Here is a 14224-nt window from a genome sequence, read left to right as displayed (position 1 = left end):
ATCTTGATCAGTGTTTTATTTGTTGTCAACACCGTTCATGCGTAATCGAGCTAAAATTAAGTCACGAACGCAAACTTCGCGAAAAATATCGTTAACGTAATAAAGTTGCCTCGATATTTCGATCAAGTAATATTTTTCGCCTTATTATTATAGGCTCCTGCTGAATTAAATAATGCTATCACGCAATTTACATAGCGCGGCCACTACCGACATAATGGACAGTGGTCGCTACGCTTAACACCAGTTTCAATGTGGCCGCTGAAGTGGCGGCAGCGCTGGTGAACTTGAACGATCTGTAGACGATACGGTTGCCCAGGTTTTGCAGCTTGCGCAAGTTGCCGGCCACACGATTCTTGCAAGTGCCGAAGTAGTAGTACAGGTTGTTCCTTAGCTTCTTGAGCTGCATGTTGAAGTTAAATTTGTTGAGTACCTCGGAGTCACCGCCAGCTTTTGCCGACATTATGAACGTATTCGAACAAGTGGTGTAGTCACATGCTCTTAACATTCTCCAAGGCGTCTCTTCGTGGCACTCAAAGTACCATCTAGCTAATAGTATTTCATGCCAGGTCATGAAAAAAAAAATGTTTTTCAACGAAAACATTTGCATCGAAGTAACCTTGTTGATTTACAATAACTCGTCGTTTTGACCTGCCGATTCTAGTTGCAAGAATTTGTGGCACGCTTCAAGAGTCTTCTCTCTCCTTTCGTACCAGCCAGCACCCTGAAAGCTACCTCGGAGTGGAGAGGGGGGCTATGAGGATCCGCCCTTTCGTCAGCGCGCGTCATGAAATTGAGCACTCTTTTTGTTTTAGCATGCGTGTTTGTTTTTTTTTTTGTTCCCAGTGCGGGCTCGCACTCACACCTTTGGTGAGTTCTAGCGTGACGCAGGTCACTGCAACGCACGAGGGAGCAAAAAGGAGCAATTTCAATCTGGTTTTCGAATTATTTGTAATTGACAGGCCACATGCCGGGCGACGATGTTTGGTTCACGTGTTCGAATGGGCCTCCACCACCGACGAGGAGCTTTTTCGGACCACGCTAAAAAAGTGTTGCAGGGGTCTTTCAAGGTATCTGCTCTTATAATAAAAGAGATTACTTTTTTCTGATATTCATCGAATTCTTGATGTTTCGCTGAATCAGCTAGAGAACTCAAAAGTTTCACGTTCTTTTTTTTTCTGCACGTTCTACACTTCGCTATCATAAAAGAAAGAGAAAAAATAAAAGGAAGTGACAGGGAGGTTAATTTTGAAAAACTGGTTTGCTACCTTGTATAGGGGTGGGAAAATAAGGGTCGAAAGAGGATCGAGATAGACTGCAATACAAGATTGCATAAGGAAGCATAGGCGTTAAATTTTGCTTTAGGTTTAGGAATAGATATTAGTCAGTCATATCTTTTGAAGCTCTCCGTTACTGTAGCGGATTGGCAAAAGCTGTCTAGGGAAAATAGGTCAGTTTCACCACAAGCGTGAGGCAATGAATGGAATGTTATAGATAGTAAATCAAGCAGCTAACTCATATATATTTCAATTTTCACGCAGCTCAACAAAGCTCTGGTTCAACGAAACCCGGCTACTCCTGTGGCCAAAGTGATTTTTGTGCTTCGAATCCTCTAAAGGTGACGCGTTGACAGCACAGCGAGTTTACGAGCTCTCTTGTGAAGCCTGTTCGAGATAGCGCTCGCGACCGCTCCCATATATGAGCAAAGTTCGCAGGTACTGCTCTAGCGACGCAACACCCCCCCCCCCCCCCCCCTGATGCGTTTTCTTTCTGCTTGAGTGAGTCAGTCAAAACATTTATTGAAAAAAAAAGGAGGAGAGGTGCAGCTTTTTAGATGCTTTATAGTGGGTGGAGTCCTTATTCCGGGACCCCATTGGTGACACTTGCTAACCTAGCACTCTGGACTAGGGCCCCCTTTGTGCTTGAAGGTCCGAGCAACCCAGCAGTGTCGCCTCCCACTCCTCTCTGGTTGGGTTAGGGTTGGGGGGAAGAGCTGAATTGAGCTGGCAAGCCCAAAGGATGTGGTAGGTGTCAGCCACCTGCTCACACTATAGGCACTTGCCGGTGAGGGAGGAATCGAAATGTTGCATGATTGTCGGGCACAATAAAGTATTGATGAAAGTCGCAGCAAGATGCGTTCATTAGCTTTCCTCAGCCCCTTTTCAGGAGATGGGTATTGACGATGCTGATTCCTGTAATAGATCATAATATCTTTGAATGTCAGCAGATATCTGCCTTTGGGTCGCATGCACTCAGGACCTAAGCGGGATGCCCGGTGAACGAGTGCTGGTTCTGCTTGAAGCATCGTCGACCGTAGCCCTCGCACGTGGGACGATGTAGTCGATTGCACCCATCGTGTGACGGCGATGACTGGTTGTTACATCTTTGCTTCAGCCACTTTCGTCCCAGGCGTTTGCATGCTTCTACTTGCACGCAGAACATATGATATGCGAGGCGATATTACTAATTTGGACTTTATACGAAGCATGACGGCGACGCCAAGCGCATGCTAGAAGCGTCCATGACAGTTATGTGAATAATTAAGTAATGAAGTCATTGCAGAGAGTAGGTAAGAGATGACCCCTTGTGTCGCAATAGTGCTTTAATAGGTTCCGCTGTTCGGTGAGAAACAAGTTCATATTTACGATGTGTTGATGTCTTTTTGAAGACTTAACTAGCACATACTTAGTGGAACTCACCACAATGAACGCAGCTATAATTTGTGTGGTCCAGGGAAACATGATAATGGTCACATAGTTGTTTATAGGTTTGTGAGTAATCAAGGCAACCGGGGAGGTAGAATTATTAGACGTGTACGCGTGGTGGGTTACGGCTGTACCTTAGGAGAAACAGAGACTAAAAAGGCAGGCGAATAATATCTCGCCTGCATCTCGCCAATGGAGACGACGTTGTCGAAGACCACCACGAGGGCCTTGCCGGTGCACGGCGGGAAAGTGAGCGAGCCCAAGTAGAGGTAGTAGTTGGACGTCGAGTTCGGGAGCAGGAAGGCCATGGGAATCAACGTCTCGGTCGTGTTGCCTCGCGTGGTCATGTGCTCGGTGGCGTTGACGAGTATGTCCAGGAAGGGATTGGACGCCTCCTTTTTCTAAAGACCAGAGGTGTTCGAGGTGGCAAAATCACTTTCTGCGATGCGCAACTGATGCAATGACTGCTATAAACTTCATTTACAAAAAAAAAAAAAAATAGAAACACTGCCGCAGAGAAAGGTTTTGAATAAAAAAGTGTCTTTTGCACATGGTGGCGTCATTTGAAATTGAATACAGCAACAAACATTACTCATGTACGGTCAAAAATTTTTTTTTGAAGTACATGAATGGTTCTGAACGGGCGGTTGCTCCCGAATAGAGAAAAAGCCAAAATAAGGAACAGAACCTTGCGTGGAGATTGTTTCGATAAGCCAAATGTTGTGTTGCCCTGTAAGCTTCACTTTGCTCTAAGGCACGTAATCTTCAAACAAATCTTCTTTCAGGCACTTCTACTTTGTACGCATCAAATCCTGAGCACCAGATACATCGAAGCACTGGTGCCATTGAGCACTGGTCGCGCGTCCCTTTTTAAATGTCACCAAAGCGTGGCTCAAGGTTACCGATCTTCATACCTGCTGCGAATGTATACATGCATAGAATATGCCCCATTTTGAAGCCAGATACATGTCTGCTTGTATTGTCATTATTCCGTAAAAGAGGCTGACGTGCTGCTGCTGGACCATTCATCGTTTCACATGTTTGCAATCACAATCGTGTGACTGACCCAAAGAAGTCCCTTTGCGACCAAGGCTAACACTTTCGATAAGTCGCTTAGATTTAACTTGATCACACAACCGGTGCTAGTTACAGGTGTGAACGAGTTTAGGTTTGTGCTGTTAATCATTCATGCACTACATGCAGCTGTAAAAGCAACACTCACTCGAATCCATGAAAAATATTCAATGTCTACGTGCGTAAAACGAGAAACTCGACTGCACGCATGCAGATAACATGGGAATATTGTCGTTGTCCTAGCTTTGATAGGAAACTTCGTAAACCACAGCTTCGAAATATTTTCATTTTTGGTGCGTATTTCCGTGAAACACTGAATCGATTTCACTCCGACAGGTGTGTAGAGAGTCATGCCATCTCGAACTGGTGGTGTGTTTCCTTCGAGTGTCTGCGGCGTCGGCTTTGCCGCAGTGACACCACACGTTCAAGTTTTTAGTCTTTAATGGCGCCGTTGTGACTGTCGTGGGGCGTGGTTGCGCTGAAAGATGGGCTCTCACCTGAAAGAGAATGACGAATATGGCCAACCCTTTGTCACGCCGAAGGCAGTCGGTAGGCGTTGGCTTCTCGCACGACATCAGAAGCTGGAGCTGAGGAAACCGAAGCGGTGTAGATAAACGCATATATGTGTGCCTATATTCTTGTTACAAATCTGATGCGGTAATATTTTGACGTGCCAATTTTTATGAATTGTAGTGATGTGTCATACAATAAAGCTATTTGCTTAAGATAAACAGGATAGTGGCCCTCACATGTTACTCTATTCACCGGACAGAATGTGCTCCAAACTGCCCACGAAACGTCTCGCCAAGATCGTGGCAGGTTTTTAGAATGGATTTCTTATATCTTGAGTCTTGACAAGCCTTAACAAACCACCAACGTTCACGCTTGATCTCTAAGGAGTGACTCATTTTTATCGATTCACGCGTTCTTCCACGCTTACAAGCCTTGAAAATTGCGCGCGTGACCGTTTTCGACTTTGTCATTATATACACACAAAACATGAATTGTAATGCCGTTCATTGCGCAAAAAGTGGCCTCTTGGGAAGAGCTAAACGTTGGTTTGCGACTACTCGGTGCACCTTACTTCAGTACCATGACCATACGAGCTTTGAGTACCGAAAATTATAAAGTTTTGGGGTAAACACACAAGCCACGTGGCTCACAGCTCATTGTTTAGTTCCCACGTGAAGCAACAGTATTCAGAATTAGAGCTTCCTTTATCTAGACCGGATTCTTCTCACTTGTCGTCAAGTTCTCTTACAGCATTCTCAACGCATTACAACAAAGTCAAAGGGTTGCACTACAGCTGCATGTGTCCGGTTAAACTCAAGTGACGGAAAGGGCCAATGAATGTTTTCGAGTCGCACAATCAATCCGACAGCAGTTCGACAACTGGCACGTAAGGGAACGGTCGGAGCGAAACCGGAACAAACCTGATGAACACTCCACTTGAGATCAAATCTCATATCGCGTAGCATAGATTCCCGTAATCTCGAAAGTTTTAAGTGCTAAGGACTTAACGATGTCAGAAATTTACTTTGAGCTATGGTATCGTGTATTTACTGATATTTAAGTTTCTGCCTGCCATTGTGGGTTTATACGGTGAAACTGGGCTGATAAGTCAAAGCGACGTAGCCCATCCCGCCCCGCCCTCTGGCTACTGCGTGGTTACACGAGATTAAGTTGACGTACCTCGGCGTACGTCAACTTAATCAGCGTACGTCAACTTAAGCACTCTCAAATTATGACAGGTAGATTGCCACTATCCCTCAAGAGGAAGGTATATAACAGCTGTATCTTGCCGGTACTTAGCTACGGAGCAGAAACCTGGAGACTTACAAAGAGGGTTCAGCTTAAATTGAGGACGACGCAGCGAGCAATGGAAAGAAAAATGGTAGGTGTAACCTTAAGAGACAAGAAGAGAGCTGAGTGGATTAGGGAACAAACGGGGGTTAAGGATATCATAGCTGAAATCAAGAAGAAGAAATGGACATGGGCAGGGCATGTAGCGCGTAGACAGGATAACCGCTGGTCATTAAGGGTAACTGACTGGATTCCCAGAGAGGGGAAGCGGGTTAGGGGAAGACAGAAGGTTAGGTGGGCAGATGAGGTTAAGAAGTTTGCGGGTATAAATTGGCAGCAGCAAGCACAGGACCGGGGTAACTGGCGGAACATGGGAGAGGCCTTTGTCCTGCAGTGGACGTAGCCAGGCTGATGATGATGATGATGATGACCTCGGCGTCGAAGTAGCGGCCGTCGAGCGTGTGCTCCGAGCCGCGCTGGCTCGTCTCTTTGCCGAAGCGGAAGACGCCCTTGGACAGCGTGTAGCGAGCGGGCAGCGGGCCACCGTAGGACTCGAGATGCGGATGTTCCGGCGTGATGTAAACTGCGTTGTGTTAAAAGAAAAAAAAATATTGCTTCAATGCACATATCAAACTTGTGCTATATCTGTGCTTATAATTGCGAAACATTGTCTGGGATTGTACGCCATACAAACGAGAACTCTCCAGAAGCTTTAGCCGCTTAGTACTATGCCTAAATACACGCACTCACTTGGCCTGTGTGTGTGTCCCCCATGATTATCGAGTGGCTTTTACTTATTATTTATTATTTGTTTAGTTATTTTATTGCATATTGCCTATAATTACAATGGACACGTTGGGAATTTTAAGGGAAGGGGAGAAGGGAGTCCGTTACACACGTGATTTATAGATATACAATGCCACTAAGCACTATGAAAACCATTAAACTAGAATATACATGCGTTGTAGTAAAAGAGACAGCACAATACAAATAATTACCTGCAATTAGAAAGACATTCGAACTAATATTTAAATATGCTTACAGAAAGTCCTCTATGGTACAAGAAGCTTGAGCAGATACTCTTTCATCAGCAAAAGATTCGATACTATTTGGTGATTGACTGGTGACCCGCAGGTCATGGGATCAAATCCCGGCGGCCGCAATGGAGGCGAAGTAAGTGCTAAAGGCCCCTCAACGTGGATTTAGGTATACGTTAAAGAACACCGCTGGTGAAAATTTCGAAAACCCTTTAAAACGTGGCGTCTCTCACAATCATTTAATGGTTTTGGGGCGCAAAACACCAACGATTATGACATATTTACCTCTGTAGTGACGCTAATTCAGAGAGTAACAATGAACCAGCATTTTAGGGCAGTATTTCTTTGTCTAAAGATGCATAAATATTCATAAACTGTGTAAGCAATATGGCATAGCGTCACGGTTATGTATCACACTAAATGAAATGTAATTATACAGGCTTACTACAATTCGTTTTGTAAAAAAAAAGAGTAAGGGAGATTCGTGGTGGTGGTGTCTAGCATACAAGTAAAGCGGAGCTTAGCAGCCTGCCTTGTTTCTCCTGTTTTTTTTTCCTTTCTTTCTGTACTATTTCTTTTGTTTCGATCCCTCTTTTCATCTTTTTTATGTCTTCATTTACATTTTGGTCGTTGTTCTCACTTTCCTTATTTACTTCTCTGATTGGCTCTTTTCTCTTACCTTTCTTTATCTCTGTCTCTTCTCGATTTCGCTTCATATCCATGTTTACATTTTGTGCGTGTTTTTTTTTCATATTTTTCTCTCGATGTATTTCTTTGTGGGTCTTTCCCCCTTTTTTGATCTTTCTTCTTCTTTTTTTTCTGTCTTTGTTTTCTTCTCTATCTCTGTACTTGTACTCTTCCCATAAGATTTATTGCATCCCATGCCAGACGAATCGGCAAACGTGATCTGCGAGTCAAGCTGAAGATGAAGAAGAGGATGAGGAGAGCACGTGCCCAATCACGGTCACGGTGACTGTTTCCTGTCTGCTCCGCACGAACTAACGGTTGGCTTAAACTTCTCCGCCGCTAAAGAGACAGTAAGCAGAACACTACTTCGCGTTTGTATTTCATGAATGTAACACTTTTCGCGTGCAGGTTGCGTATTGTGACAATACATAAAATGCCGACTTATGGAGATAGTAGACCCTAACCACTGTCTATGTGTTCTAAATTGTGCCAAAATAAACTCGCACCATGTAATTTGCACGGTGAAATTCGCCACGTGCGCATGCAAAATCTTCAAGGAATCTATAGAATCGCATTAGGTCCCACCGTAGAACACATTTATTGCTGTACTGTATTGAGAAATAGTCTGCCTTGGTGTATAGGGTGCCCAGCTGCAGAACTGGAGGTCGCGGGTTCGACACCGGCCACGGCGTTCGCACTTCAATGAAGGTCAAATTGTGAAGGCCTATGCATGTTGAAGAACACCACCAGATGGTGCAAATTTCCGGACCCCTTCACTACGGCGTTTCTGATAATCATATCGTGGTTCTGAGACGCAAAACCTCACTTATAATAATAATAATAATAATAATAATAATAATAATAATAATAATAATAATAATAATAATAATAATAATAATAATAATAATAATAATAATAATAATAAGGTAACTAATAGGTCCACGACAAGACCAGTGGTTAATAAGTTTCTATGACAATATACTTCGGAGAGTTGCAGTGCTCGGTGCAAGAATTTATCCCTTCTCCCGCTCTCGGCACACACTTACGGGCGTGTCCTCCGTTCTCGACCTTGAAGCGAAACGGCACGTTGTAGCCGAGAAATGCAATGGGTCCGAAGCTTTTGAAGCTGGTCTGCAAGAAGTTGATGTTGATGGGCGACTGGCCAGGATTGCCGCATGCCTTCTCAAAGTGTGGCCACGCGTCCTGATCTGGGGAAAGGGGGCAACCATATCTCAACATGCGCGCTCATTCAGTGCGACTACCGCAGTACAATGACATATGAATATCTTACGCCATCCGATCACCAATTCTCGCTGCAGCCAATAAATAAAACTGCAGCAACAATTTCTTTTTGCAGTGTTCTCGTTGCCATTGAGGTGCTCGTCATTTTAAAGAATGGTGTCATGGTACAGCTTAACAAACCAATAGAAATGAGTTGAAAAAGCTACTATTAAGGAGAGTTGCCATGTAGAAAACGGACTAAATTTATTCATTTATTTACCTATTTATTTATTTATTTATTTATTTACCACTGCACCTACAGCACTTATGAGCATTGAAGTGAGGTGGGGAGGAGGAGTGGGAAAAAAGTAAATTGTTTCAATACGTAACCAAGATTATAGTACGCAAATGATCTAGTTCCTTAGAGCCCATCGGCGACGTAGTTACAGGGAATTAAACTATCCGACTCCAATAAGTGGCATTCGAAGTTCATTTCTATGAGCCTATCTATGAAATAATTGATACGTTATGGAAGATGGATTTGCACAATTCATTACTAGTAGCAGCCCTCGAAACAAGGGGCCTCATAAAACGTATTAGTCAGCGAAAGTCGTTCTAAACATTTTCAAGTTTTTTTTTTCAACTTACTTTAGAATACTGGATAGCAATCTTGTAGGTTATTCATCGTATGTGAAAAGTAGTTGTGTTGCGAACACATTTCATTATAAACTGGTAAATGTGCGGTGTATGTTGATTTTGCGCAATAAACAATACTCAATAGTGACTTCAGTCTACACTTTTGAACGTTACACGGCTTGACAGAGTAATGGACATTCTGATAAACATTGGAGCTTACGTGGCCAGGTCTATACTTTTCTAACTTGCGATTCAAACCATGTGGTGGCGAGAAAGCTATACTGGTGCCGCACTTATAGACCTCGGTAAACAAAGAAAACTATATTACAGGAAAATTACGACACCATTGAGCACACTTACTTTCTGAAAAATTGGGGTCCATATTGGTAACGTTGCCGCAATACGGCGACTTGTAGGCCCACCTACCACCATCGCAGTACTCGCGCCCTGAAAAAAAAAAAAAGGCAACAGCATTGCTGGAATGCATCGTACTTTTGCTCTAGCTTGTTCCCATTTTTTTGAGCTGTTGTTCAAGTACCATGCATTCAGCCAAATCTACCAGTCTACTAACCTACTTACATATTCTTCACCTTATTGAATTCCAAAACTGCGAAGCATATCCAGGGTGTCTCTTATACGTTTGTAAATATGGTAATAGACCAATGTGTTACAGCGGCCAATCATCAATGCTCGTGGAAGCTATTGGCGCAATCGTGATGTCATTGTGTGAAGTAAGGGTGTAGGTATCAATAAACACGTAAAGTGGACATAGCGATTGCACAGACAAAAAATTGGCAGATCCCACGTACAGTGGGAATCAATGATATGCGAAGCACAAATGAGAAATGTTGATATGTAACTTTAAAATCTGCTTAACGTTACGAGGTAGAGGTAAATGATCCGTACATCACTTCCATGTCATGATTATCACGTTGGGATGTGTTGTTTACCTTCCTCATCTATTCAGGTCACGTGATACCGAAAATTTAGTATATGTGGAGCTGGCAAAACGGCTGCGAGCACGCTATGAGCGTGGTATGCTGTCATGTTCTTATATGACACGCGTGTCAAGATTATCATGTTTGCACCAGTCATTTATTTCGTCATCCATTGACGTAACGTAACACCAAATTTGGTATATGTGGAGCTAGCAAAACGGCCGCGAGCGCATCATGAAAGGCCCAACATACTCCAATGAAGCGTTGACGCGCACGCACGCTGGGCACTGCAACGCTACGTTAGCAAAACGCGAGCATTCTATAGTCTGACGCCAGGCGCGCCCAGCGTCCGTCGACGCGGCCCGATGGGAACTGGCGCGAAATGCAACATGCTGTATTTTGCGCCGATGGGTTACCGAGGCAACACTGCGTCCCCCTCTTGTCGTGACGGATAGACGCCGGACGCACTGAAACGCGCATGCGTCAAAGCAACGCAGCGTGGCGCGCGCCTGCGAGTGTGTGGCAGGACCTGCGCCTTGCGTGGGAACGCCGGCGTGACGCGACGAAATGAACGCTGGCGAGCACGCGCACCACGTAACGTTGAAATGTATTGGCGCCTTGACTGTGGCTTGTAGTCATGTTCTCACATGACGCGCATCTCATGATTATCATGTTTGCACCAGTCACATACCTACGTCATCTATTGGCGCCACGTAATACGAAATTTGGTACATGTAAAGCTAGCGAAACGGCTGCGAGCGCATCACGAGCGTAGCATGTAGTCATGTTGTTACATGACACGCATCTCACGTATCATGTTTGCACCAGCATTATACCTTCGTCATCTATTCACGTCCCGTAATACCAAATTTGGTGTACGTTACGCTAGCGAAACGGGCGCGAGTGCATCATGGGTGTGGCATGCAGTCATGCTGTTGTTACATGACACACATGCCATGATTTTCATGTTGGGGTCTGTCGCTTGCGTTCAGCATGCAATCGTGCCATACCATACGAGTTTTGCAACAATGCATGTGAAAGAAACCACCGCAAGAGCTTCAGTACCATGAAATGTAAATCATGATAATCATGACATACATGTCAAGACTTTCATGTTACGACTATCCAAATATGTTCCTCATACAGTCATGTCATGCCATATCAAGTTTGGTATCGATACCATTCTCGAAACGGCCAGGAGAGCTAAAAGTCATTGGCGGATAGATAGATAGATAGATAGATAGATAGATAGATAGATAGATAGATAGATAGATAGATAGATAGATAGATAGATAGATAGACAGATAGGTAGATAGATAGATAGATAGATAGATATATAGATAGATAGATAGATAGATAGATAGATAGATAGATAGATAGATAGATAGATAGATAGATAGATAGATAGATAGATAGATAGATAGACAGATAGATAGATAGATAGATAGATAGATAGATAGATAGATAGATAGATAGATAGATAGATAGATAGATAGATAGATAGATAGATAGATAGATAGATAGATAGATAGATAGATAGATAGATAGATAGATAGATACGCTCAACGTCGCTGAAGTTCACTAGGAAATGCTTCACATTTAAGAACATACACGTACACGCATGTTTGTATTGAGCCGCCATATGCTATGTACCAAACCAAGAGACCTCTTCTAGTGGCAGTAATACAACAGCAAATACCAATAAATGTTTTTTTTTTTTCACGCACCTATACAACGGATGTTTTAGTTAAGTCAGATCCTAGAGATCACCAAGCTACGCTTTCAACACTGCTCGTATACGCCAGTATACTTAAAGGCATCGAGCCATACACCTTCAGCCTGACCCCGACATTCAGCAATGCACCTTAGCCTCAAGCTATGACGTCTCCTGAACACTTGCCGTCATCATGAGGGGAAGGTACCTGAGGATAGTAAATTAAGCTTCTTCATGTCAGGCATTCACACTTATTTTTCTTTTATTTGAATTTCACAAATTTATGTCACGGTTCCGACTTGAGGCGCATTTCTCGATAAAACGGTAATTCCTGCTTTCGCTCACAATGACTGGCCTTAGGAATAATCATTCTTTTTCCTCCAACGTTCCTAGTTTAATGTACCAAGATTTATTAGCAGTTCCAATGTTAATCGCTGTTCAACCTTTATGACTACATATAACACCGCACACAATGCACCGAGCATTACGCACTGCTAGTGCTTGTTCAAACTTACGGTGGCTACAGAGTTTTGTGTTTCTCTGAAATTACGATGACGATAAGATTGATTGATTTATATGTGAATTTTGACGTCTCAAAACCACCATATGATTATGAGAGACGCCGTAGTGGGGGGCTCAGGAAATTTCGACCACCTGGGGTTCTTCAACGTGCACCCAAATCTGAGCACACGGGCCTTCAACATTTCCGCCTCCATTGGAAATGCAGCCGCCGCAGCCGTGATTCAATCCCACGACCTGCGGGTCAGCAGCTGAGTGCCTTAGACACTAGACCAGTGTGGCAGCGCTCCTCTCAAATTGCGAACAGTGTTCAAATAATCGTATGAAGTAGCAATTTAAAATAATATATTTCCACTAGAGGATTCGATTTCTCTAGGATAGCTCTTTTCTTGTCTTTCAGTCAATAAGAAGCTCAATCAACCTCAATCGACACATCAAAACTATACCTGTATGTAACATGTAACATGTATGTGGGATGCGACTATATGATAATGGTCTTTATGAAAGTATTGAAACAATGGCGTCTGTATCCTTGCAGAATAAAAGGGGCTGCAGTTGAAGTATGCGATGCACTGGCTTAGCGGTGGAGAGCGGGGTAACCAAACTCCTATGAAAAAACTTTACAGTTTAAATGCCTATACTAAATACTCGCACACGTGCCTACAAAAGCACGAATATACGTAAAGGGTGGTTGATTCCTGCCCCCTCCTCATGCAAATAAATTGCTGGCTACGCCTCTGATGCGGCACTGAATTTGCGAGTGGTAGCCTAGCCGCACATAATGAGCGGTGTCACTTGACACATGCACTCACATCCTGCCACCGGGATGATGTCCGCCAGGGAGCGGTGCACGGCGAATCTGTGGTATAGACCACTGCCGTGCGCTGTGCCTGGCATGTACGCGCAGACAAGCCAGGTGGTCACCAGTGCTGGGCACGCTGGCAGGCCTCGCCTCTGATGTGCAAGCCCTTCTGGAATGGACATATCGTGACGTGAGATAACTGCAAAATGTCATCCCCAAACACCGATATGCATCGAATCCATGTCGGCATTAGAATAATTCAAATACGATGCTTCATGGTCCTCGTGTCTCTTTTACCCTGTTAAGCATGCAATGTACAACCTACTTGTGCATATGAATATGTAGGACATTATAAAACCTACATGTACATAAAGGTGTTTTCAGAAGCGTGCTCGAAAATAATTGGTGCACCAAAAGCTTTTTCCTAGGCCCCCGCTATTACATTACTGAAAATAAATTGTTATTTAAGGTTAACGCTGCTCCTGATCACAGCTTAGCATTATTTTGACACCTTGTCCACAACTCTATTTCTGGCCAGCAATGGGACAAATCAACTGCGCATTCTTAAGAGAACAAGTCACGAGCTCAATGCCGTTAAGCCTAAAGTACCGGTGGGCCACACGTATGGTCGACGGAAGGTCGCCTTGTTATGTCTTGTGGCTTGCACGATCACGGAGCGCAATCTGATGCCATGGCACTCACGGGCAGGCATCATGAGGTCGAGGACGATGGCTTAGTCTCGGTGTTCAGGCCAAGAGCCAGGCCATCGGCAACCTCTACGTGCCGTACTTCTTCTTCTTCTTCTGTTTTGGCACGCGGCCAGAACGCGAGGCAACTAACCGCTTGCGTCAGCTTCTTCAGCAACGTGAAAGTGCCAGAGGAACTGGCAAACATAATACCAGCCTTGTGGAGAATTGATACCCTCTTGGGCCCTAATTTCTGTCTGACTTTTATTGAAGTCGGGTGAGTCTTTGTATCGAACGGGGCGTTTTTGAGTTCGAAATTTCATGGGACCATTAAAAAATTCGCCTTGTTAACATTGTTAACTTGTTTGACTGCTGCTGATGATAATTATGCCGGTTCTTGGGTTG

General features: G+C 43.9%; 2 protein-coding genes across 2 annotated transcripts; both read right to left on the bottom strand.

Annotated features, from left to right (window-relative positions):
- Positions 1 to 187: 187 nt before the first annotated feature.
- Positions 188 to 4351, bottom strand: LOC142802808 (carbonic anhydrase 12-like). Its single transcript, XM_075887855.1, has 3 exons — positions 4274 to 4351; positions 2882 to 3103; positions 188 to 400 (listed from the first exon to the last, which is right to left on the bottom strand). Exons 1-3 carry the CDS (start codon positions 4349 to 4351, stop codon positions 188 to 190), a joined length of 513 nt encoding a protein of 170 aa, XP_075743970.1.
- On the bottom strand, positions 2888 to 13919 carry LOC142803161 (carbonic anhydrase 4-like). Its single transcript, XM_075888260.1, has 6 exons — positions 13836 to 13919; positions 13144 to 13302; positions 9521 to 9607; positions 8350 to 8511; positions 4274 to 6162; positions 2888 to 3103 (listed from the first exon to the last, which is right to left on the bottom strand). Exons 1-5 carry the CDS (start codon positions 13846 to 13848, stop codon positions 5888 to 5890), a joined length of 696 nt encoding a protein of 231 aa, XP_075744375.1. The 5' UTR covers positions 13849 to 13919; the 3' UTR covers positions 2888 to 3103; positions 4274 to 5887.
- Positions 13920 to 14224: the final 305 nt, after the last annotated feature.

Source organism: Rhipicephalus microplus, chromosome 3 (assembly GCF_043290135.1).
Source record: "Rhipicephalus microplus isolate Deutch F79 chromosome 3, USDA_Rmic, whole genome shotgun sequence".
In the NCBI taxonomy this organism is placed as follows: Eukaryota; Metazoa; Arthropoda; class Arachnida; order Ixodida; family Ixodidae; genus Rhipicephalus; species Rhipicephalus microplus.
The sequence above is the reverse complement of the archived record's forward strand: the minus strand, read 5'-3'. Positions and strand labels throughout refer to the sequence as shown.